Below are 25995 nucleotides of genomic sequence, written 5' to 3' on the forward strand. Positions count from 1 at the left end.
AACCCAAGCATGAGGGGCACGTTAGAGCTATGGGCATTCGATGACTATTTGATTGACTCTGGTGCAAGTGGGAGACTATTGGAGATATGCCTTAGAGGCAATCATGTATGATAATATTTCCTATGTTTTTATGAATAAAGATAGTCCTTGGACATTATCAATGATGTGTATCAACAAGTATGTGACTTGTTTGTGGGACTATGCATTATATGATGACTGTCCTAAAAGGTCCGTAGTATGAAAGGGTTGTGTGGACGGGCAACCGACTAGACTAGCATATGACACGGTCGATGGCTTGGTCTCACTAGCCATGAAGCATTGGAAGCTAATCGGTTAATATGGACTCGAATGGATCTGGTCGGATGCGACATAGTTGGATCCGAGTTGAGATAAGGTCCAAGTTGGACAGACCCAACTATGAGACGCAACGATATGTCATCTGTGAGTCTCTAATACAACATACGTTCTATGTCCTAAGACCTGAGCTGGCGCATGTACTTGGGATGGTGACAGACTTGCTTTGGGCCAACCAAACGCTACTCCGTGACTGGGTAGTTACAAAGATAGGTTTTGGGCTTGTCCAGACCCATGCTGCGAGACATGGTCGAGCAAGATGGGATTTTCCCCTCCAGTCAGGAGAGATATACTCTGGGCCCCTCATGTGATTCGACCAAGATAAGTATGGACATGTGACATGGATTATGAGATAATCCGATTTGTGGTCGACATCACTGGAACGAGAAAGAGGTCGGGCTAGCACAAGGATGACAGACTCGCCTTGAGCCCAACAACATATATCGTGTGGCAAAGGGAATAGAAGTGTGACATGTTGTACAGGTTCGCCTAACCAGCTTCATCGGACACTTGGAGTCGGCACACTTTTCTAGAGGCCGTTACCGACTAGATGAGGCGGATGTGATCTGACTCGCGACCAAGTGAACGAGAACCTAAGGGATCACACTTAAGGGAAGGAACCTATGAGGTTGGACATGACTCCACAAGTTGGATGTGATCCTACTCGGACTCAGATCCAGGTCGAATAGACTTTGGGCTTTAGAATCCATGTGAGGCCCAAGTGTTGAGCCCGCGACGGATGCCTATATAAAGTGGGGGTACGACATACTCATTTGGTTGATCGCTTCGGCGATGTCACTAGGGTTCGCAAATAGCCACCTCCACTCGTTGTCGACTGTGTGATTAGACCTAGCAGTCCACCGCACGGTGTTCCTCCTGCACGCGCGGATACCGTTTGAGGCGGTGCACTTGTGTCACTCCGGCGAACCTGTACGTGGGAACCGAGGACCGGCTGTTCGAGGGAGATCAGACGAGGAGGGGACGATCCACGCGGACACGCTGCCCCAACTCTTCTTCTGCTGCACGTCTAGTGGTAATGATCTGTGATCCATTCCCGTAGCATGATCTTGGTTGTTCCGCGCGTAGGAATTTTTTAATTTGCAGTCGGCGCACCCTACCGTAGAGCCCAACAATATTTAATCTCCAGGTGTGGTTGAATCGACAACTCAACTGCTAATACTTTCAAATATTCTTTGGCTCCTCTTGTGTCGAATCTATAAATTTGGGTTGAATACCCTACCCTCGAAAATTGTTGCCATTCCCTATACTTGTGGGTTATCGATGTCCGACGATAAGACGACGCCTGATACGGGCACACCCACTCATACCAACGTCTGGAGGCTTTGTGGCGTCAGCACAAGACTACTTCATATAAGGCTTGAGCCCCCATTCGCAACAGAGGAGACACCAATCTCAATAGAACACTCAAAAACGCTAAAATCATCATCCAACTTCGTAGTCGTCGCCATTCCATGTCCATCTCCATCCCTTCGCTATAGCCACCACTGGTAATCGAGATACATCGCATACAACGACATTGTAAGACTATTATCATCAATCATTCATCTTCAAGTTTTATCTGCAATGTCTTTCATCTCTGATTTGTCTATGATCTGTGAGTGGTCCGCTCGGGCTATGGGCTGAGGCATAGCCTTGCAACCCCTATGTATTTATGCATGGTAATGTTGGTATTGACTTCATCACAACAGATTTGTCCCTTAAATCTTTTCGTTCTTAGGCCTCGCAGGTACCCGGGGATCCTTGAGATCGATATAGGAGGAGGTAAAGTGCAGGGATGCATGGATGACTATGTCGAAAGTCGATGCCAGTAAGGGAGTACGTTAGCTGAAAGCAATTCCCTTGCAAAATGTGAGGTCTGGTCATTAAACGCTCAGCGCGTTGGTCTAGAGAAATCCTTCATAACCGAGGTAACCTCACGCGACGGTAAGGGCCTATGGTTGGACAATAGAATCACGATGCAAGTTGATGATCAGTCGTGAGATTATTAGGACGCATCCCCCACAACATGCACGTTGGCAACACATAGTGGCATGTCTACAGGGACTGTGTTACTATATAGATGTAATCCCAAGTGTAAGTACAAAGTTGCAAGTAAGATATTAGCCCTTTCCTATTTTACTTTAGTTGTCTTCTCGGTTAGAACTGTGCGGTTTTTGATCCGGGAAAATTGAACTCTTTACGACGGCAAAAGCTTGCAAGACTCGCCTTTCGCATTAGCATTCTTTCCGTGGGTTCGATAGCCAGAGCCACATATGGGGGAAAAGACAGGGATTATCTACATCCGAAAAGGGATAAGTGGTAATTAGAAGGTAGAAGTGCAGTAGCGGCAATCTTTCATGCAGATGATGGAAGCTTTTATGGGTGTGAGTGCATTGATGATGGAAGGGATACATCACCCGCAATGTGTAGAACTCGTTGCTTGTCGAGAAGTTGTATGTTTGTGGCAGGATCTCCATGCAGGACTGCCGTAGTAGCATCAAACAATGCTCATATTGTCCGCAGTATACCCGAAGGAACCAAGGGGCAAAACACTATGCTAATAAGGTAAATTAGACATCTGAAGAATGATGATAGAGATGTCTCCTTCCATCATGACATCGAGAGGCAAACGTTGTTGTCCATAATATTGCGAAGAACTTCTTAGAACTATATAACTAGCCCAATATGTTTGGCTTTTGGAGCCCCGAGATATCAAGAAAACTCTATAATTGTTGGTTAATAAAGCTCGGGTATTCTTAAAATACAAAGGAAAAGTAGTTGTGTTATGTCTCTGAGTATTATTTCTCCTAAATAACTTTTTTCAAACTTGATTGTTTCACTGATCTTTCCAACAATTTATTTTGGAACCTGAGCCGAAACATCTATTTTGAAACGGAGGGAGTATAACTTAGATCAGATTTTATAGATAACAAACTGTTTGAATTAAAAAAACCTGTTTGAAGTTTTTTTCTGAAATAGTAAGTTTAAGAGGTCAGTGAATCAGTTATAAATTCGAGATAAAGGACGGACCATGAGAGACGAACAATGCAACGAGCCGAGGGAACGAAGAGGATCAAGCAAGGCGGCCTGACCTGTCTTCAGATGTCAGCGGCCAATCCGTTCTAAACTCGGTTCCCCGGACAGTTCAGCCACAACCCCCTTCCATCCCCGGCTCGTGCGCGATCCGGCCGCGCTCCGACCTCGCCGCGGGCGATGTCCTCCTCCGTCTCCGTCGCGGCGGAGTGGGACCTCCTCTCTGACCGTTTCTACCGCCGCATCACCATCTACTCCCCCCTCCCCTGGTCCTCCCCGGCCACCACCACCGCCTCCTCCTCCGGCGGCGGCAGCTCCGGGGTCAGCCGCCTCGACCTCTCGACCCACATCGTCGCCGCCGCTCCCTTCGGCGGCCCGATTGCCGCCGTCCGCGACGACTCCAAGATCGTGCAGCTCCACTCCGAGCCCTCGCGCCGTCGCCTCCTCCTCTTCTCCTCATCCGGCCACCCACTCGCCTCCTCCCCTTGGACGCCCCACCTCCCCCGCCTCCACTCGCTCGCCTTTTCCAGCTCCCTCAACCTCCTCGCCCTCCTCTCCGATGGTTCCCTCCTCCGTTTCCGCCTCCCCGATCTGAATCCCATTACTAGCTCCAGCCCCGTGCCCCTGCTGCCGCCTGCCTCAGGCGGCGTCGCCGACGCTGTTTTCTGGGGAGGCGGCGTGGCTATCCTCACCGAGGACAACCGCGTCGTGGTCACCACCGACATCGAAGTCGACGACCCGCACCCGCGGGAGCTCGCCGACCCGGGCGTTGCCGAGGACGAGCAGGTGCTGTGTATGGCCGTGGTGGAGCCACAGCTCGTCATGTCCGGGAGTCCAGAGGTTCTGCTTGCAGTTGGCGATCGGGTAGTGGCAGTTGACGAGGATGGCGTGCAGGTGCTCGGAGAGGCCCTGGAGATTGGACCCGTGCAGAAAATGGCGGTGTCACCAAACGGAAAGCTGCTTGCAGCGTTTGCACATGATGGGCGCTTGCTCGTAATCCCCACGGATTTTTCCAGGATCATATTCGAGTATGAGTGTGATGTAAGTATTGGATGTGCTGCACCGTTTGTCTGTAATCTGTATATCCAATTATGTGCTAACATTGGTGCATTCGATCATTATCTAGGCATGAATTGGCAGGAGTTATCTTTTGCACAATTATTCACTAGTATTTTTGTAATCTTGTAGTCTGCATTACCACCGGATCAAATTGCTTGGTGTGGGTTGGACAGTGTGCTCCTTTACTGGTCTGAAGTGCTTTTGATGGTTGGACCCAATGGAGATCCAGTGCAGTACAATTATGATGAACCTGTAATGCTCATTCCAGAGTGTGATGGCGTAAGAATCCTCACAAATTCAAGTATGGAATTTCTACACCGAGTTCCAGATTCTACTACATTAATTTTTGGCATTGGAAGCATGTCTCCAGCAGCATTACTGTATGATGCTAGAGATCACTACGACAAACAAAGTGCCAAGGTAATGTTCAATTCCTTTTCTTATGTAGATAATGTGCGACTATAATGGTATAGCACATCTGTCTTTTACTACCGCCATCCACTTGTTGCTAGCTTAATGTTTACATGTAGCATATAGTCACTTGAGATGATGTGCACCTTGATTCGCACCGAGATAATTACCCAAGAGATAATAGAAGAGATAATTATTTCCTCTTGCTTGGCTGTACTAAGATACTGGAATCCTTCAATGGGGTAAACTAGACTAGACTTAACATGGTTGGAGTCCAATTACAACTAGGTATCCAAGTAATCCCCAAAGGCCCAACCACTTAACTAAATCTGACCCGAGCTCTCCTAGTTCCCATAAAGTACCCCTAGTGTTTTACTCTTCCTGGACTCTCCTCCTTTCCGACTTGTCGGTAGACTGGATTCATGTCACAACATGGACTTTTAACAAATGCTACCATGCTAAGGTAAATACCAATAAGTCTAGTCTAGGTATAGTTAGAAATTTTGGCAGAATTCCCCTTTTCTTTTAATAAAGACATAGACAACAAGCAAATAAGAATATATCCATCCAACAGGACAACAAGCAAATAAGAGTAATCCGTCCACACGGGTATAACGTTCAACATGACTTCATATGAACCAACTCTGGAGGTAATTAACATATGACAAGTCTCGACACTATAGAATAAGCATCTAATAACTTATAGTGGGCATAATTAAGCAACTTGATTTGTATTAAGTCTGCATATATGTGATGGTAGTGTGTGTCCAAGCATGTCAAGGCGCTGCTCCCAGTCCCATGCATGCCGGCATGCCGGTCATGCTGCCATCACCTGTTACCTAAAAGCCAAATAAAAGACAAGAGTGAATAAAATCTAAAATACTCAGCAAGTGCAGTTTTGAGCCATACAAACAATAAACAATGTGACAATAAACTCACAGTCAGCTCGTGCAAATAGAGCCTTATCAAATAGAAGCATTTCTTTGGATGAGCATTAGGGTCATCACACTATTTCTTCACCAAGAACACTGGACTAGTCACAAAGTAACTTACTCACTGACATCAGGTCATTAGAAAATTAGCTATGTTTGATTTACTCACTGAGATGGCTTTGTATAGAAGTTTCGAATACTCAAAATATGTGGGACCACTAGTAGATGCCCGTGCTACGCTATGTAATCAAAAACTCAAGGTGGAAACTAGTTTAATCAAACTATAGTTCAATTTATTTACTTTAATACTTTCATTTATTAATCGGCTATGGAACAAAGAATATAGCTAAAATTATTGCAAAGGGAATTAGGACAAGGATGATATCGACGTTACGCAATTCCGAGCGAGCACGAGGATGATATCGTCGGCCCTATGAAAGGTGACAATGGGTCTCCGATCCATGTTTACCCATGGGAAAATCACCTAGCGTGTGACGTGAATGGGATAATTAGTGTTTCCACAGGAAGACTAATGAGAAAGAAGTAATCCACATTGAGTGAGACAGGTGCATGAATATTCTTCAGTTCCCATCCCTGTTCCCCATTTTTCATGATAATCCTTCTGTTTTTTTTCCTTGAGAGGAACCTATGTTTTGTTCTCTGGAAAGGGAGGAACTTGATTTTTGTGTTCTTTTAGGAAAAATTTAGTGAGAAGAGAACCTACTTAGGGTATGTTCGGTAGCCCTCCACAGCTGCAAACTCCCCAACTCCGTCGCCGCTAGCCAGCAGCCGGCTCCTCGTGTAAACTCATGGAGTGATCGATCCGTTCGGTGTGTTAGCTTCTGCCTGCGAGCTGTGTAAAAGGCTGGGCCTGGTCGGTGGCTGGCTTTATCGGGTCATGGCCTGGAAAAAGGAATAGTGGGCCGTCTAAATGGCTAGGCCTGGTCGGTGGCACACCTCATATGGCTGTTCGGTCGTGGCTGTTTCCGCGTACCGGTCCGTAACAAGTCACTTGGCGGTGGCAGCGAAGTGTAATATATGTGAACTCTCGCTTCCCTCGGTTTTTGTGGAGCTTGGTTTTCTCAACTCCACGAATCCTCCAAATTTACACTGCGTGGTTAGCCAGCTTCTCGCTTGCATGGTTGGGAGTTAGACCGTTCGTGTGCACTCCACACATGGAGTTGGGGATTTAAGAAGCTAGAGGGCTACCGAACAGACCCTTAAGCTAAGGTAGCCTACCTGTGCAAAACGAACTGACCTATTCACTCTTTTATGCTGGTCCATTTACCCTTAGTTTACATAGGTTGTCGGATATCGGGTTCCGGCAAAACCCTTAAGGTTCGAACTCTGGGGTGCGCACGAAGATCTTTTCCCTACCGATCCACGCCCCAAAACCTCGCCGCGATTCTAAGCTAGCACGATGAACAACACAAGGGACACGAGGTTTATACTGGTTCGGGCCACCGTTGTGGTGTAATACCCTAATCCAATGTGTGGTGTGGTGGATTGCCTCTGGGGCTGATTATGAACAGTACAGAGGATGAACAGCCTCGTGAAGGGTGTTCTTGAGCTGGTGCGGTGTTCTCTTAGGGAAGGGATCCTCTCCCTTCTACTGTGGTGGCTATCTCTATATATAGAGGCATTGGTCATCTTCCCAAATATTGAGCGGGAAGGGAGCCAACAACGGCAATTTTGAAGGGGGACAGCTAGTACAAGCTATCCTGACTAAAGTTGGTCTTCGACTGCCAAAGGCACTGGTGATGAAGCCGTCTTGGGCTCCACGGTGATCTCCGTCCTGCCGCTCTGCTGGTCTTGGTCTCGTTGCACCGATATGGAAACCTTTTGCCTGATGCCTCGGTACTCCGCGCCTGCGCTTGCCCCCTTTGCACCAAAGAGGAAACGAGGACACTGCGCAGGCTGGCCCCTGCCTGGTGCCCGCCTGGTGCCCGCCTGGTCTTGATCGTCATGGCTTGCGTCACGAGCACCTCGCGAGGTACTCCTTGCCTTGATCTCTCTGCCTCCTCGCGAGCCTGCCTGGTGAGGCCGCCCCTGAGGAAGCTTTGTGTCGTCCGCCCCGCGAGGCTTGGCCCCTCGCGAGGGTCTTGAACTTGGGTTGATGAAGATGGGCCGTACTTGGCCACTGCTTGAGCCACGCCGCAGGCAGGCAAATCTGGGGACCCCCGTTCCCAGAACGCAGACAGTAGCCCTCGGGCCCAAGGCGCGCTCGGACTTGGCTTAGCAGCGAAGCCAAAGGGCAAGTGCGGAGCGCCGCGGGCCCCAACAGCCTGGGGCCTTGGTCGCCGCGTGGCGGCTGATGGGACGTGGGCGTCTCCGCTTCCCCACGCCGCCTCGGCAACTGCCTGATTTGACGAGTCCCTGCTGCATGCAAAAAGAGTCATGATTACCTGTGATCGTGGAGGCCGGCGGTTGGCCTCCTCTAGATTATAAGTACGGAGAGGCGTAAGCCCCTGTTGCCCATCTCCTCTTGCTCCGCCTGCTTCTTCTCCCTTGTTCCTCCTCTGCTCTCGACGTTTATGGCACCGATCCGCCATTTCTCAGCAGAGGAGAAAGGAAAGGCCCCCGGGGAGGGGCCTGACCCGCTCCCATCGAAGAAATGGCCGGTCTCTAGCCGCCGCGACGAAGTTGTGTGGCCGGAGATGAGGAGGCCTTGGTGCGAGCGGCCACCTCCTGGGTTCCCGCCTCCCTGTACGCCCGGGCCGAGGGCCCTGGAGAAGGAGACGCCGAGCGACGCCGCCCGCGCCGTCGGCGAGGCCGACGAGCCATGGCGGTGCGCGCCGTTGCTCTTGGAGTCCATGCCGCGGACTCTTCTCGGGAGCTGGTGCTCCACGCCGCGATGCCCCCGAGCACTTGGATCTGCTTTCCTCCCTTCTTCGCCTTTGAGATGCCGTCGAGGGGGCCTCTCGAGCTTTGGTTGCAGCACGCCGACTGCGGTACTCCGGCGACCGGAGCGGAGGTTGAAGTCGTCGCTCCGGGCAAGGTCTACATGACCCGAGGCTGGGGCGAGATCGCCCGGATCTATCGAACAGGGGGTGCCCTCGTGATTCATTTCGAATACGATGGCGCCTCCTTGATGCTCTTCAAGGTCTTCGATGCAGAAGGCCGCCGGCTGGAGTGCTGCCCCAGAGGAGGCAGCCAGGACATTGATGTGGCAAGGGCTAGGCCTGCCACCCACTTCCCCAACGGCTCATCTGGCAGCAGTGGCGATGCTTGGGAGTCCAGCGACTCTCCCGAGCTCTTCGTGACTTCGGAGACGAGCGACGACAGCTACGTGCCCCCGAGCTCGCGTCGTGCCCAGAGTAAGGCGGCTGCATCAGGCCGCCGGCGCGGCTGATCTGGATGGGGCTGGCGCCGGCCTCCCGTGGCCCACTGTTGATGATGGCGTCGGCCGCGGAGGCGCGTGTAGTTAGGGCTCCTTAGGATTCGCACCTTTTGTTCCCTGCGAGGAATTGAGGAAACACCCCGTGGGGGCATGTAAAGGGTCCGCAACGTCTTTTGTTGATATTATCCTTATTATGAAACGGTGCAAATGCACGTCCTGTTTCGGCTTGGCTCCCCCTTTCTAACCTCGCGATGACTTGGTGCTCTACGCTGACAGGTCCCGGTCCCCAGGCAGGCTTCAGCCGTCGCTGGTATGCCAGGTCGCGATGCCGTGGTCAAGGCCAGGAGGTGAGCGGCCCGAGGTCTAGTAAGAGCCCCCGAGGCGCGATGCTTAGGTCCCCTTTAGCGCTCAAGCGGCCGCCGAAAGGTGAGAAAGGAAGGCAAAGTCGCCGTCACAGATCCGCATTAAGTGGAGGTTTTGTGTCGCATCAGTTAGCTATTCCAGGGGCGAGATTTATCTCGAAAGCATGGAGTTGTTCATTCGCGAGGCGCCGGACTTGCGCGTCTGCAGCTGGGATGTAGCTGGGTTAGGCCTTCGTGAGCTTCCCCTCTCTTCCCCGCACTCTCCTTCGTGCTCTACGTAATCAGGTCCCGGCCCTCGAGCGAGCTCAGCCGCCGCTGGTATGCCAGGTCGCGGTGCTGTGGACAAGACCGGGGGGTGAGGGCTGGAGAGCCAGTAAGAGCTCCTGAGTCGCGATGCTCAGGAGCCCCCCTTTTAACGCACAAGCGGATCGCGCGGGCAAGAGAGAGAGAGAGAGAGCGCTCGCGATGCCTCCCGTTTTAGGCCTCAGGAAGTTCTTGTAAACCAACACGAGAAAAGCACGGGTTGCCATTACGATTGCCGGCCGGCCATTGGTTGCTCCGAGAGTGTGGTGAGGGCACTGAGGGCCTGGTGAGGTGATGCTTGCGGGGCTGCCGCGGGCCAGAGCTCGGCCACTCAGATTTATCGACGTTGCAGGGACGGACCCATGCACAAGCGTCGTGCCAGCGCGAGCGGCTCCAAAGGTAGGTGTCAATCGAGCAGGCGATTATCACAGGCAGGTTAAGCATGAAAATCAAATCAGATTAGATAGATGCAGGAAGGATACATGCCACTTGGTCAGGCCCGAGCGGCTTGGGGATGATGCAGCCCGAGGGCGCCCCCAGCAAGGTAAACTAAAGACATAAGCAAAAGGGATACAATGCCGCAGGGACAAACCCATGCGACCTAGGAATGATGCAGCCCCGAGGGCGCTCCCAGCTGAAATGAACTCGAAAGATGTCACCTGATACCATTGTAGAGGAGGTGCTGAAGATGCGTGATGAAGAGGCCGATCCTCACGAGCCCTCGGAGCCCTGAGCCTTGGGAGGCTCTGGGGGTCCAGGCGGTTCCTCGAGGACCATCTCCATCTCCGCCAGGACAGCGTGGTGCCTGGCCTCCTGAGCTGCCAGAATGCTCCGCAGATGACACTGGTGAGTGGCAGCCGCGTTTGGCAGGCCGAAAGGCATGCGAATGTAGTTGTGCGGCGGACCCTCGCAACGTCCCACGCGCGAAGGCCAGAAGCGCTCCTGAGACGCGGCTCGGCTGAGCCCTGGGTAGTCGATGCAGACGCGCAGCCCGCCATCCTCGCCTGGATGGGGAGCTACGCCGGGCAAACGGCGATCGCCGCGTATGACTCTCGATTCCTGCAGCTCCTGAGTGGTCTTGGTGATGAACTCCTGAGGGTTGGGCCTTCCTTGTCCCGTGCCTTTCTGAGGGAAACGTGTCGCAAAGCACGCCTCCAAGTGGTGCCCGAGCGCCTCCCTCGTGATCTTGGCAAAGTCTGAGGCCCTCCAGAAGAGAGCCCTTGAGCCCTGCCCGAGGAGGGCGCCGGGCGCGCCTTCCTATGCGATGGAGGGAGGCGCCCCTTGCACGGGCGCAGATCCTGATGCGACACCTCCTGAGATGCCAACCTCCTGAGGCCTTGAGCTGGGCGATGTCTTCTTCTTGGGAACTGCCTCAGGAGGGTTCTCGCTCTTGCTGACTGGGTCCTCGATTGATGCAACTTGGAAGGCGCGCTCGAGGGAGCACACTGCATCTTTCTCTTTGCAGGGGACTGTGATGATTCCATCACTTTCCGGCATCTTGAGGACATTGTAACCATGGTGGGTCACCGCCATGAACTTGGCCAGGGCCGGATACCCGAGGATGGCATTGTATGGCAGGCGAATGTGGGCGACGTCGAAGTCGATGAGCTCGGTATGGTAGTTGTTGCGCTGTCCGGAAGTGACAGGTAGGCGAACCTGCCCTATCGGAGTGGTGGAGCCATCAGTAACTCCTGAGAAAGGCTTGGTTGGCTGAAGTTGATCATATGGCACTTAAAGGTTGTTGAACGTCTCGATGGACAGGACGTTGAGTCCCGCACCGCCATCGATGAGGGTCCTAGTAACTTGCACATTGCTGATGACTGGGGAACAAAGCATTCGGAGGATGCCAGCCGTAGCCGCACACTTGAGTTGATCCGCCGAGCTGAAAGTGATGGCGTACGTGGACCACCTGAGAGGGCGCGTGGCCTCGAGCTTGGGAAGGACTGCATTCACCTCGCGGGCAAACTGCTTGAAGATGCGCTGAGAGGCTGGGTCTGGGCTTCGCCCAGGATGCAAGCGATAGCACGGGGCTCCTGGAAGCCCCCAGCCCCCTCGTCCTGGTGGTGGTCGTCATTCCTTCTTGACGGTGGTGGCAGAGGAGGAAGGCCTGCGTTGCCCTGCGGGCGATCCTCGCGAGGCTGCTCTCTCCAAGCCCCTTCGCGAGGCTGGTCCTGCCAACGATCCTCGCGAGGTCGGTCACGCCACTCTTGGCGAGGGCCTCGATCGTCCCATCGTCCTCCACCTCTTCCACCTCCTCGGCCGTAGCCCCGGTCGTTGTGCTCGGGGCGTCGACCGACACGTCCTTCTCGAACGGCCCTGAACTCCTGGCATTCGTTGGTGTTGTGGGTGTAGAGGTTGTGGTAGGCGCAGAATCGGTTGCCCTTGGACGACTCCGGCTGGTCCCTGCCGCGCTTCGTGTCTGGTTCTGCTGTGAGCACGGCTGCTGCTTTGCGCTTCACGTCCTTGGCCTTGGCTTTCTTCTCTTCTAGGTCAGCAGCTGGAAGCTCGAGGAGGGAGAGGCGTCCCTCCTCAGCTCTTGCGCATTTGGTCGCCAGGTTGAACAGCTCCAGAGATGTGCACAGATCCTTGTGGATGGCGAGCTCCTCCTTCATCTTGACGTCGCGGACGCCGTCAGAGAACGCTGAGATGATGGCCTCCTCGGTCACCTTGGGGATCTTGAGGCGAGCGCTGTTGAAACGCTGAATGTACTTCTGCAGGGTCTCTCCAGGCTGCTGCTTGATGCGGCGCAGGTCACCCACGACCGGAGGACGGTCGCGAGTGCCCTGGAAGTTGACGATGAAACGGCTACGCATCTCGTCCCAAGAGGAGATCGAGCCGGGAGGCAGGTTCAGGAGCCAGGTGCGGGCACCATCCTTGAGCGCTATGGGAAACCAGTTCGCCATGACCTTCTCGTCTTCGTTGGCCGCCTCGATGCCCAGCTTGTAGAGCTGTAGGAACTCGGCGGGGTCGGCAGTGCTGTCGTAGCGGGGAGGCAGATCTGGCTTGAACTTGCCTGGCCAGGCGACGCTGCGCAGCTCGGTGGTGAAGGTAAGGCAACCAGCCGTGGCCACCGGGGCCTTTTGCAGACGCGAGGCTTGCTCTTGATGGTTCCCGCGCGCTGCCGCCAGGGGCAGCACGGGGTCTTGACGTGCCGGTGCAGGGATGCGGTCTTGACGTGATGGAGCAGGGAGCACGCGAGCGCCTTCTTGAGGCCGAAGAATTTCTTGGCAGCTCCTTTCTTGTCGCGCGGGCGCTGGACGCGATGGGTCTCGTCCAGGGGCCGCGCGCCTTGGGGCCAGGGTGCCTTCTTGGGGAGGAGGTGGCGGAGGCACTCCCTGAGCCGCATCGCCCATGCAGGACGGAGGGCGAGGCAGCGAGAGGGACGGCGCAGGAGAGCCCCCTGCGGCGCTGACGAGCTCGGTGATGCGAGCGAGCCACTCCTCGTAGGTCGTCGACGGGGCGGTAGTGCAGGAGCTCACGTGCCAGGAGCAACGCGGCCTGCGCGTCCGTGGGAGCGCGACGAGCGTGAGACGACGAACCAGTTAGGGTTAGCGACGGAGTGGCGGTGCGGCCTTCCCGCTGCACCGAGGGATGCAGCGACGATGCTTGCTGCTCGTTCCCCGCCGGGCCGGTGGCGGCGTTGGCGGCAGGCGACGGAGAACGACGAGGAGGCCCACCGACGGGAGCTGTCTGAGCGACGCGGGCGGCGAGAGCAGCCCGGCGCTCGGCGCAAGCTCGGCGAGCGTCTGCCATGGATGCGACGAAGCGATGGAACGTAGAACCGCGGAAAGAAGATTCTGGCGCACCCTACCTGGCTCATCAAATGTCGGATATCGGGTTCCGGCAAAACCCTTAAGGTTCGAACTCTGGGGTGCGCACGAAGATCTTCTCCCTACCGATCCACGCCCCAAAACCTCGCCGCAATTCTAAGCTAGCACGATGAACAACACAAGGGACACGAGGTTTATACTGGTTCGGCCACCGTTGTGGTGTAATACCCTAATCCAGTGTGTGGTGTGGTGGATTGCCTCTGGGGCTGATGATGAACAGTACAGAGGATGAACAGCCTCGTGAATGGTGTTCTTGAGCTGGTGTGGTGTTCTCTTAGGGAAGGGATCCTTTCCCTTCTACTGTGGTGGCTATCTCTATATATAGAGGCCCTGGTCCTCTTCCCAAATATTGAGCGGGAAGGGAGCCAACAATGGCCATTTTGAAGGGGGATAGCTAGTACAAGCTATTCTGACTAAAGTTGGTCTTCGACTGCCAAAGGCACTGGTGATGACGCCGTCTTGGGCTCCACGGTGATCTCCGTCCTGCCGCTCTGTTGGTCTTGGTCTCGTTGCACCGATATGGAAACCTTTTGCCTGATGCCTCGGTACTCCGCGCCTGCGCTTGCCCCCTTTGCACCAAAGAGGAAACGAGGACACTGCGCAGGCTGGCCCCTACCTGGCGCCCGCCTGGTCTTGATCGTCATGGTTTGCGTCACGAGCACCTCGCGAGGTACTCCTTGCCTTGATCTCTCTGCCTCCTCGCGAGCCTGCCTGGTAGGCCGCCCCTGAGGAAGCCTTGTGTCGTCCGCCCCATGAGGCTTGGCCCCTCGCGAGGGTCTTGAACTTGGGTTGATGAAGACGGGCCGTACTTGGCCACTGCTTGAGCCACGCCGCAGGCCGCAGGCAGGCAAATTTCAAGACCCCCGTTCCCAGAACGCCGACATAGGTAGCTCCACGTAGTCTCCCACTCTCCCTTACATAAACAGATGCCACCCGTAAACATCTGCTACCAGCACTTTGCATCTCACACTGCAACGCAACAGTGCCGCTGTTGGCTCTTCTCCTCTGACCTTCTCTTCTGCGTCTTGCTGTTTGCTGGTCCCTAGATGTTGTTGCTTCTCGACTGCTGGGGCTGTTGTCCGTTGGCATTGGATACTGCTATGTGCTATCTGTGCAGCCTGCCAGGGCAGGTCAGGGGTCCCTGCAGGGTCCCCGGGCAAGGAAAAATGGCACAGACGTCAGTGACCAGGCGGGTGACGGGTTAGCTTTTGCTTCACCAGGAAATGGGAAAAGGAGCAATTCCAGCTGGGGATGTCCCTCATGTGGTCTCCAGGGGTGCCATCCAGCGGATGCGTTCATGTGTCTTCATGAGATTCCAGAGACGGCAAGCGAGCACGGTGGTCTCGAGCTGCACTGCAAGACTTGAAGCATGGTAACAAGGAATTAAAATTTTAACCCAGGTTAGCAGAGATTTTACATGAGAAGAAGCATTGGAAACACAGGAGGCGAGATGACTTGGGATGGGATCCCTTGCTGCTGTTGTGCATGCAGATTTGTGTGGTCCCACTTGCCATGGCTGACGGGTGGAAGATTGTAAAGGGTGAACGGACGACCTCCAACTCGAATCATTATAAGTATATATAGGAAAGAAAAGATATGCGCAATACTACTGAATTAGAACCATTAACTCCAAAATCACCAACAATGGGCAGCCATACAAAGATGGGGATCATGATACACTTGTGCTAAACCTGACGACAACTGAAAGATTTACCTTCAGTACCAGAAGTCAAAAACCTCCCAAACCTGTAGAGCGAATTACAATTAAGAAATGATACCAAAAGAAACACAAGAACTAATAACACTTTACGACAAATCCCTCGAAATGTAACTTCCTGTCTCAAATAAACCTTGCCTATCCTCTGCTTTTTCGCTGTTATTTTCATATCTTCTAATCCACCTGTCCAAAAACAGCAAACAATACCAATTGGACATTTACCTAGAATTTCCTACACCTTTCGTGTTGTGACCAAAATTTAATTCTGAGTCCATCAACGATCAAAGCTTGATTAACGGAGAACGGCACCTATTAAAATTGTTGGTACACATGCATGCAAACCTGGATTCTTGGATTAACATGTGTGAGCGCCTGGCCAATCTAGTTTCTTGAAAAAATACATGCATGTATGGCTCCTGCCGCTGCATGAACTGTATGTATTTGCTGTAATTCCCGTACATGTTCTGTTATGTCATTGTGCTGCTGCCGCTGGCCCTTATACGCACAAATTAGGTTGGCTGGATTGTGTTCCAATGCTGAGTTCTGGAATATATGTCCACAAGTTGTGAAATGTTGCCTATGTAACTAACATGGTGATAAGTTGTGGACTCTTTTGGGAGGAATTAGCATTGGTCTTGGAAAGAGATAGTGCCAGCATTCGAATACTCTTGGTTGCGGAGTGATGTCGTGTCGATAATGTTGCCAGGTTTTTGTCGGCATTGTTTTCCTGATTGGTCCAAGCTGAATTTGGTTAATGAAGTAGTGGGTCCTCATGCTATCCTGAATTCCTGATTGCATAGCAGTATTAGATAAGTCCAGACCATGTCATCTTGTTATTGAAACAAGGAGTCCAGAAGAGTATCAGGGACTCTTGCGACGGAAGGGGACAAGCTCTGTCAGCAAGGAGGGTGACTATTCACCCTCACATTACCATTTGCTCTCCAACCCCAGCTCCAGACCATCTTTTTCTGGGTTCCGCCTCCCCCGCAGCCCCGCAAGTTAAACCATAGTAGGTGCATGGTCCATGTGGGGTTTACTCAGTGCACCCCTCAAATTTTGAGTTCTGCCACAAAAATGGGAACTGAAGGATATGCATTTTTTGGTCGTGGTCCCTACCTCAATACTACCTCATTCCAATGCAGATGTTGTTTTAATTAGTTGGTTTGGTTGTAATACTTGTCATTTGTTTTTTCTTTGAGGGAACACTTTCCATCAGATACTCCTAGTAATTTTTATTGAGTTATTGGTGATGGTGCTGCTACAGTGATGCCTATTCAATTAACAGGGGAAAAACACACCAAAACTAAGACTTCAATTTCGTCCTTGTTCTATGTGTTGGGAGCTGTAGCTACAAGTAATTTTAATATGGGGAGTCCTAAAGAACATAAACAATTTATATTTGACCATCCTACCTGTCATTGTTCCTGTGCAATCTTACAAATACATGGTAAGGTATCATATATTGGTCCCTGTTTATTTCACACTTTATTGGCATTTACTGAGAGTCAACATAATCGTCATTTTTATTGGAGTGCACTTTATGGCATTCAACATGTGTGACTTGTGAATTATATCTGCGCTGTTTGATATCTAAATATTATAAAAATATTGTCAACCATTTTGGAAATTGTTCTATGTCATCTCATAAATAGGTCCCCTTTCCCTTGAAAACCAAAGATGGGACATTAACGAAGATCTATACTCGCAGGCTTATGATAACTATCAGCTAATATCATCTTCCTTGCCCGAGGCGATTGAAGCATGTATTGATGCTGCTGGATATGAATTCGATGTTTCACGCCAACATACATTACTGAGAGCTGCGACTTATGGTCTAGCTTTCTGCAGGTTATTTTTTGTCTGTCTTTGGGATGCTGTTTTTACATATTTGTTTTTCCTTATTGCTAGCAGTCACATAAAGGACTGACCCAGTGTTAGAAGCTCCCACACCAGGTAGGGTCTGGGGAAGGATTATACTAGCCACGCCTTAGCCCTGCAGAGTGCAATGCAGAGAGGCCACGTCAAACCCAGGACCTCTTGGCACAAGTGGGGAGTAATTTACCACTGTGCCAGCCCTGTCCTTACTGTTGTGGAACCAGTACATATTAGTTATCACTTACTAATGCCAAGCTGAATCCATATGAACACTATATAGCCTCCATAGGTAAAACTTAATGTGAAATTAACATATACCCTCTCCATTTCATATTATAGGCCTAAAAGGCGTTTCGCTCTTGTCATGGAGATTAAGATGCATCAAGAGTAGTAAAAGGACTCCACTCACCCTCACATAAGAGCTTTGCATTAAGATTAATGTACTTCTAATATAATTCTTCCCCAGATCCTACCTGGTGTGGGAGCTTCTAGCACTGGGTCTGTCCTTTAATATGAGCATGCTAGCTGTGCGTGCAGTTCAATTGATTTCTTGGTGAAAAACCATTGTCGACCACTGCATGCATCTGCCAACTTTAATTCTATTGAGCTTTTCTTGGAGCCTTTACATCATGTGTAATGGGTGAAGAGAAGTCAATGGAGTGCAGAAAAGAGAAATAAGAGTTAATATCACATTGGTGGTTGTTGTGCGCCCTGTAAAACAAAATATAATGCTCAAATTCATACACCTAGTAAAATGAAAAGGCGAGCCTTCAATAAAGTATACCAGTATCTTGTGTTTATGTGAATAAAGTATATGCACCTTGTAAAATGCAGTAATGCACCTCTAATATAAGCCCTTAATCCCTTAGTGTATTTTTTGGAAGATATTCCCCTGTGAGCTCAGATGTATAATTCCCTAGTTTTCATTCACTGCCTCCATAGTATTTATGACATCATTAACTCCAGTATATTCTTCTTTACACTGCTGCGTGCAGATGAACCATCCAACTATATGTGCATGAATGTTGGATTGCTAGGGAACTAATTTGACTAGCATCGTTAACACTTACATTCTAATTTATAAACCATGGAAAACGCCCTGGGTAGGAGAGCTTAATAGAGGCGGTGATGCTCAATGATTTTTCTTATCTACTTCCCATCGTTCTAGGCAAAGAATGCATATGTTCGCTGATTTGAGGGTAGTTTCTTTTCCACTATAGTAAAACCTTCTCAGCCTGCTGGAGCTTAAGGTCTTCTATTGTTAAAAAAAGTTAGGCTAAGTATTTTGCTTATCGCATCATGCCCTTACATATCTGAACTTCCTGGATTTATCGACCACCTTTGATAATCCTTGCAACCAGGAGGTTGTAATAGTGTATGACATATGTTTTAACTTGGATGGTAGTATATGATGCGCAGCTGCTACTGTCACACCTCATGCATCTTGCAAGATTGGGATGTTATAGCTCGCTAGTTCTGTAATACAAAAATTAGACCATCTTATTAAATTACCACCAATGATCATTCCTTTATTTGTAACACTTTTTTAGCCACTAGTATTTATTTTTAGAGAATAATTTATTGCTGATATTTGAACTTGGTATTGATACCCAGTTGGCTTTGGCAGTCGATTTCCACACGGGCGCTTTCAAGAAATGTGCAAAATTTTACGCGTTCTAAATGCTGTTCGTGACCCTGAGATTGGAATGCCGCTTACCGTGAAGCAGTACAGAGTTTGTATCGCTTTCAGATTCCGTATTGAACATTTCCTTTATCTTTGTTAGCTTATATATTCTATGGGTCTGTTTGCCTTTTGTGTTCCTTAGCTGCTTACTGCAACTGTGCTCATTGGACGTCTGATTAATGCTAATCAGCATCTTTTGGCACTTCGCATCTCTGAGTACCTTAACCTGAATCCGGTAAGCGCCTTTTTCTTCTCCTTCGCCTTTTTCTGTTGTGATTTTTGCTCTGATATAGATAAGTACTGTGTTGACTGTTACATAATATTGTTCTTAATAACTCACCAAATGCACAGTGAAAATCCGTTGGTAAGTAATACCAGTTCCATTTGCACTTGCATCTTTTATAGGAGGTTGTGATTATGCATTGGGCATGTGAGAAGATAACAGCCTCAGCTGCAATTCCAGATGTAGTTCTTCTTGAAGGTTTGCTTGGCAAGGTTTGTGTTTCTTGTAGTCAGACTTGATAATTGATGATGTTAACTGTCAATACTTATGCAATCGCAATTGCAGCTCAGGTTATGCAAAGGCATATCATATGCTGCAGTGGCAGCTCATGCAGATAAGAGCGGCCGGCGAAAGTTGGCTGCCATGCTCGTTGACCACGAGTCCCAGTCCTCGAAGCAGGCAAGTTTTCTTTTGGCTTAAAGATATGTTTTTTTTTTCTGGCTTGCGAGTAAGGTGGGCACAACATATAACTTACTAAGGTAGCAATCAGGCCTTTCAGCACTTTTTTGGCTTTGGATATTTAGGTAACAGCTTTGATGGTTCATGTAACATGTTTTCGTTATCTTCATATGTTTGCGCCATCATTCTTCTCTTCCTAAATATGAGAATATACTTCCAAATTGGAGTATGCCATATAGGTGGGACAGGAGTAAGGATCTTTTGAATTATGACACATCATACTTTTCAATGTATATGCAAGACTGTATTAGAAATAGGGCGACGCTACGCGTCAGCCCGCGTCCGCATCCGTTTGATCGGGGGTCATCCAGCCGCCCGGCCCCTTCCCCACCCTTTGCAACAGACCTCTTGTTGCACTTTTGAAACATAAGAGTCGTTGCGGAATAACTTTTGCAACATAGATGATGTTGCAGAATTTTTTTGTCTTAACTTTTTGCCAACGTAGGTGTTGTTGCGGAAGGACTTCTGCAACACAGACAATGTTGTAGAATTTTTTTGTCTTAATAACATTTTTGCAACCTGCGTGTTGTTGCGGAAGAACTTCTGCAACACAGATAATGTTACAGAAAAAACTATAAGTGGCAGAGGCACGCGTTTAGTGGTGGAGGTACTGGCCGGTTGTGCGTTAGCTGATCAAACTGGTATCCGACGGCTGCGCATGCGGCGGAAGTGTACGTGTGATCGGCCGGCTGAATCTAATATTTTCCCTTAGAAATAGGAGAAATTTGTAATTAACTATGTACGAACTAGCAACAAGAGAAAGAAAGAAATGAACTAAACAATAGCATATGCCATCCTCTCATTTTTTTAAAAATTGTGTAGATTCCTTTGTTGCTAAGCATCGATGAACAAGACAAAGCATTACAGAAGTCAATTGAGAGCGGTGATACTGATCTTGTGTACCTTGTGCTTTTCCATATCTGGCAGAAGATATCTGTAGAAAAGGTAAATTAAATCTCCCTCACTTCCTAATTACGTCCAGATAAGTCACTGCTGCTGAGAATCAATATGAGCCAACTATGAGTATGCTGTAGTTATGGGTGTGCCACCTTTGATCTTCTAACTTGTTTTTGGGAACTGGGATGAAAATGGCTTCCTTTCATCAAGTTCTTGTTGATGTTCGTTGACATTATTTTATTTTACAGAGCGCTCCTTTGGATTTTTTTGGTGTAATCAACGCAAGGCCTTTGGCTAGAGATTTGTTCATAGCATATGCAAGGTGATGCACTTGTCATGTTTCTGGTTCTTCTTTTCAATGTGTAGCTGTGTTGAACATTGTTCCATGTCTCTATTATGCACAGACACTCTAAGCATGAAGCTTTGAAGGACTTCTTTCTATCAACAGGGAGGCTCCAAGTAGGTTGCATATGTGATAACCTGTTACTATCCATTATTCTAATGTGTCATAAATACTGTTTTCCGTACTATTCAGTGAATAACTTCTTAAATAAGCACAGTGAGATATTTTTGCTTCCCGTGAACTAAGTAATCAGCTCATATATTAGTTGTTGGAAACTTGGAATACATGGCAAATTTAACATGCTAGTATCTCCTAGCATGACTTATTATTTTGCATTGCAAATCTGCTTTCCTAAACCATTGAGAGCATTCTGCAGGATGCTGGCTTCCTTTTGTTGAAGGAGTCAAGAGAATTAGAGAGGAATCCAATGGCAAGCAAGGGGTCTCCTCTCCATGGTCCACAAGTGAGGCTCGTTGAGCAGGCCCACAGGCTTTTTGCTGAGACCAAAGAACATCTTTTTGAATCCAAATCTGCTGAAGAGCATGCCAAATTGCTAAGGTATGAGATTATTTATCAGACTACCCTGCGATTTGAGGACACTATCGCCTCATTGTTTGGACAAAGTTACACAATTTGGTTGTTAGCATCATGCAATATCCACAAATGAATTATTTCCTGATTCTTTCTTATTCAGAGTGCAGCATCAACTAGAAGTTTCCACGAAGCAAGCAATATTTGTTGGTTCTAGTGTCAGTGATACAATAAAAACTTGTATTGTAATGGGAAATGAGCGAGCTGCAGTCAAAGTGAAATCAGAGTTCAAGGTATTGTGAATGTCTTAAAAGGTAGTGCTGATGAATGTTGTAATTTTTGACTTCCTAATGCCCATTGTGCTGCTTAGGTTCCTGATAAAAGGTGGTACTGGTTGAAGTCGTGTGCTTTAGCAACAGTTGGTAATTGGGATGCTTTGGAAACATTCTCGAGAGAGAAGAGACCACCAGGAGGTAGGTTTACGTATCTGACTTGGATTTTCATAAGTAAAGTTGTACCAAAGAAATATCAAGTTCATGTTTCTTCCATGCAAATTATAATTTCCATCATAACAATATTATATGTTTTTAATATGTTATTATCCTCTCTTTTTTTTACTTGCAGGCTATAAACCATTTGTGGAAGCATGCATTGATGCCGGTCAAAAAACTGAAGCTCTCAAATATATTCCAAAATTAACAGATCCTGGTGAAAGATCTGAGGTATGATTATGTATAGCCAAAATTTACGGGTCATCTAACAAATGAGGGAGCATATAGTAAGCTTTTTGCATAGCAGAAGCTGTTGTTGCCCTTTTCAGTTACTTTTATTTTTGGTTCATCCAGCTTGCCAGATCAATGTTTTAGGTACTGGTAAGCATTAGGGAAGATACAGCTTGTTGAGGACTGGGGTGAAATTTGATGGAATAGATCAATTGGAACATGGGTAAAACAAATAGAAAGTTTAATACTGTATCAACCCTGGTTTACATGATTGGCCGGTAGAAGATCTCCTTGATAGTTTGTTTTAGAGCAATAGCATGGCCATTTTAATTTGAGCATTACATCAGCATAAAATATCTGAGACGACAGTCTACTGAACCTTGAACAGTTCAGGTTTAAATATTCAAGGAAATAGAGGGAAACAATAAATTTACTGTGCATTGTCACTTCTATATATATATGCAAATGCACATCTAATGATCTTGGTCATGGTTCTTCTACAGGCATATGCGCGTCTCAATATGACTGAGGAAGCTAAAAAGGCAGCATCAGAGGCTAACAATGGCGACGAGCTATTTGGTCGCCTAAAGAGTACTCTGGCGCAGAATACTCTTATCGACACACTACGGGATCGACTATCGTTCCAAGGAACGTACTGAGATATGTGCAAGCACAGGTCGCGATGCCTTATGTTTGTGTTCACTTTTTCGTTGTGTATGAATCTCCACTGTGAATACCCATCTGTAGAAACTGAGGATTTCCAGTGCGATGGAAAATGTGTAGAGGAGGGAGAACTGGACAAATAGGAGGTTTTGAAATGTAAATGTGCAATATCGACATGTTGGTTTCATCGATCCTGCGAACCATGAAGTTTTACTTGATGCTGTATTCTAAGTTTATATAACTAAAATTCGTGAATGGAACTATCCAAGCTGATTTCAGATAGCTCAGTGAGAGGAAACGATTCGTATCAGGCGACTGATCTAGGGGAAAGAATCGATCTCCTCGCCGGAGAGAAAAATGCTTTCTGCCCCTCTTCTCAACATGTTTATTGCCACCTTCCCACAAACATTGTTTAGCTCCTCCGCTTGCTTTGGTTTCTCCTACCCCCGAAGCCTACTCCCAACCACCATGATACCTCGTTCAGACAGAAGTCTTGATCGCAGTCAACGGGCCCTGATCTACCTCCGATGGAACTCTGGCTAGCCGGATTTGTGGCCAGCGAGCTTGAATAGACGGGCAACGCCTCCATCGTTGTACGTTGAGAGCTTGAAATCGATAATTTTTATGTTGAAATGTTCACGGAAACATGAATTCATGAAGCCGAAGCAGAAACAGAAGTTTCTCAGGGAAACTGAAATGAGATGTTGCTTAAACGATATTTTCATAGTTGCACGTGCAGATTTTTTCATTTGTTCTTTTTCTATATTGTTCACTCTAGCCCATCACTTTTGAAAAGAAAAAAATTGAGTTGAGCGTAGAAGTAGCTATGCTCAAATTTATTTATTTTATGCTCAAATTTTAGTAGAAGGTGAACCCGGGCTGCTTAGCCCAGCAACTTGTGGTAGTAAGGACTCCAGGTATTTCTCAACTCATATACACTCTTAGCCCAACTAATCTTATAATAAGCCAAACAAACATAACACTTTCCCAGAGTACTAAATTCCTCGAAAGCCCCTATACGCCTCTTGTCCCAAGCGAATGCGGCTAGGATTTCATGCCTCTCATTGGCAGCGCCTCCGATCTGCCTCCTCTCCTGTGGCCTTAGGACCATGGGGACGTGGGAAGGCTCCGTTTTTGAACGTTTTAGATTTTGTTAGAGTTTGTGTCCCGCACAGGAAGGCGAGACGTTGACGGTTCTTTGAAGATGGAATAACTATTGAATTTATTGATATTTACATGTATATCAATGATATATGATACTAGTATTTGTTTGTAGTTTTATCAACCATTGAATTTGTTGATTTTTTTTTGTTTTTATTTATGGTTCAATAAGTTTTTGAGTTTACCTTTGTATGCGTGTCTGCATATTTTACTATGTATTTGGTTCCAAAAATAGCTGCCTAGAATTTTTGTATTTAATTATGTTTACACTAAAAAGTACTCACTCCGTTCACAAATATAAGATGTTCTAACTTTTTAATAAATCAGATGTATGTAGACAAGTTTTAGTATGTTTGTTCATTCATTTTAGTTCATATGTACTAGTTTGTACTGAAACATCCAAAATGTCATATATTTATAAATTAGTACTCACTCCGTTCCAAAATAGATGACCCTATTTTGTACAAAAATTAGTATAAAGTTAAGTCATTTATTTTGAAACGGAGGGAGTATAAGGAAGTAGAAGTGTTAAGTGTAGGAACATGTAGTTCCACCCCAAATCACATACAGGGTTAGAGCGAAGCCATAGAGAATACGGAATCTCGTTGCGTGTGATACCATGGCTACCGATTTTCGCATGGCTGCAGCCCATGAAGCAAAAATAATGCTTTGACTCTACTGTCTATATGACTCTACTTCGCCCATGTGTCATTCTTTTTTTTTCTTTTTATCAGACTTTAGGTGATTGGTTGTGTGCATCTTAGTTACGCATAGGCCGGATGTTACTTATAATGCTTTGTATCCTTTTGATATCATTTTTTGAGATAATAAAAACGTCCTTTATCAAAAGTGAAGCAAAAATATGGGATTAAAGATATCATACGTGGAGAGGATGCACAACATCTCAGCTCGAGCTCATATGAGCTCGGGTGAACAGTAAAATCCATAAAATAAAAAAGGAAAATAAAAAAATCTCCGTTTTTCTAGCAAACATTGAAAAATGTTTTGATTGCTTGCAAAGTTTCATTATGGAATGACATTCGTGGAAGTAGTGGCAAAAAGAATCGATGCTCCAAAAATGCCACTTCCTCAATTCCAAATTATAAGATGTTTTGGTAGGCTAGAATAGCCTAACAAAATGTGGACGTGGATTTGATGAACATGGTTCCACACGCACCCCTTATGAATAGTAAATGCAAAACAAATACTAAAGAAAATTAAAAAATCTGAATTTTTTATGTAATATACATAGTCAATCGGTATACTCGCATATGAAGTTTCACGAAGAATTCACATCTGTAGTAATCTAGGCAACAATGACAAAATCGAAGCTATATTAAAAAACACCGTTCAATGAATAGTATTGTCCTAATCGTATTTTCTTCACTAAAAATACTATGGTTGACAATACATCACGAAACATCACCACGTGAGTAGAATGGCCGACTAAGCTTCATACCCTAGAATTTCAGAATTTTATAATTATTTCTAGTAATTATTTCAAATTTACTATTCACGTGGATGCGTGTGGAACTATGTTCACCCTTGTATTTTTGAACAAAATGTCTTATAATTTGGGACAAAGGTAGTATTTTCAAAAGCATTTTGAACTGCTGATTTTTTTTTGGCCACGACTTCTATGATGTCATTTCAGAAACTTTGCAAGCGCTCAAAACTTCTGTCAATGTTTGCGACAGAAAAATCGTTTTCTTTTTCTAATTATTTGTTTACTTTTTTTAATATTTTACTGTTCATGCCATGCTCATATGAGCTTGAGATTTTTTATTTAAGAATCATATGAGCTTGAGCTGAGATGATGACTTTCCACGTGGAGAGCATAACCCTTTCTGCCCCGGTATTGTCGCGATTTTGTGACGAACGTGCATCTTAAATCACTACAATTTCTTATCGACGCTGCATTATCACAAGTGACAAACATTCATCATGGAGAGTCCTTGAGAGTCCTTACTGAGCCAGGTAAGAGTCTAAGAGCAACTCTAGTAGACCCCGCAAAAACTTAACCTACAAAACGCGTT

At 47.7% G+C, this 25995-nt stretch overlaps 1 protein-coding gene across 1 annotated transcript; it reads left to right on the plus strand.

The window, feature by feature from the left end:
• The first annotated feature begins 3400 nt into the window (after positions 1-3400).
• Positions 3401-23053, plus strand: LOC123070305 (protein VACUOLELESS1). The gene is made up of 15 exons (XM_044493442.1): positions 3401-4428; positions 4576-4866; positions 17050-17189; positions 18844-18949; positions 19043-19135; positions 19306-19395; positions 19469-19582; positions 20465-20587; positions 20788-20861; positions 20944-20998; positions 21259-21440; positions 21577-21706; positions 21784-21886; positions 22038-22135; positions 22639-23053. The coding sequence occupies exons 1-15, from the start codon at positions 3568-3570 to the stop codon at positions 22792-22794; spliced, it is 2616 nt and encodes an 871-aa protein (XP_044349377.1). The 5' UTR covers positions 3401-3567; the 3' UTR covers positions 22795-23053.
• The last annotated feature ends 2942 nt before the right edge of the window (positions 23054-25995 follow it).

The sequence above is a fragment of the Triticum aestivum genome, chromosome 3B (genome assembly GCF_018294505.1).
Source record: "Triticum aestivum cultivar Chinese Spring chromosome 3B, IWGSC CS RefSeq v2.1, whole genome shotgun sequence".
In the NCBI taxonomy this organism is placed as follows: Eukaryota; Viridiplantae; Streptophyta; class Magnoliopsida; order Poales; family Poaceae; genus Triticum; species Triticum aestivum.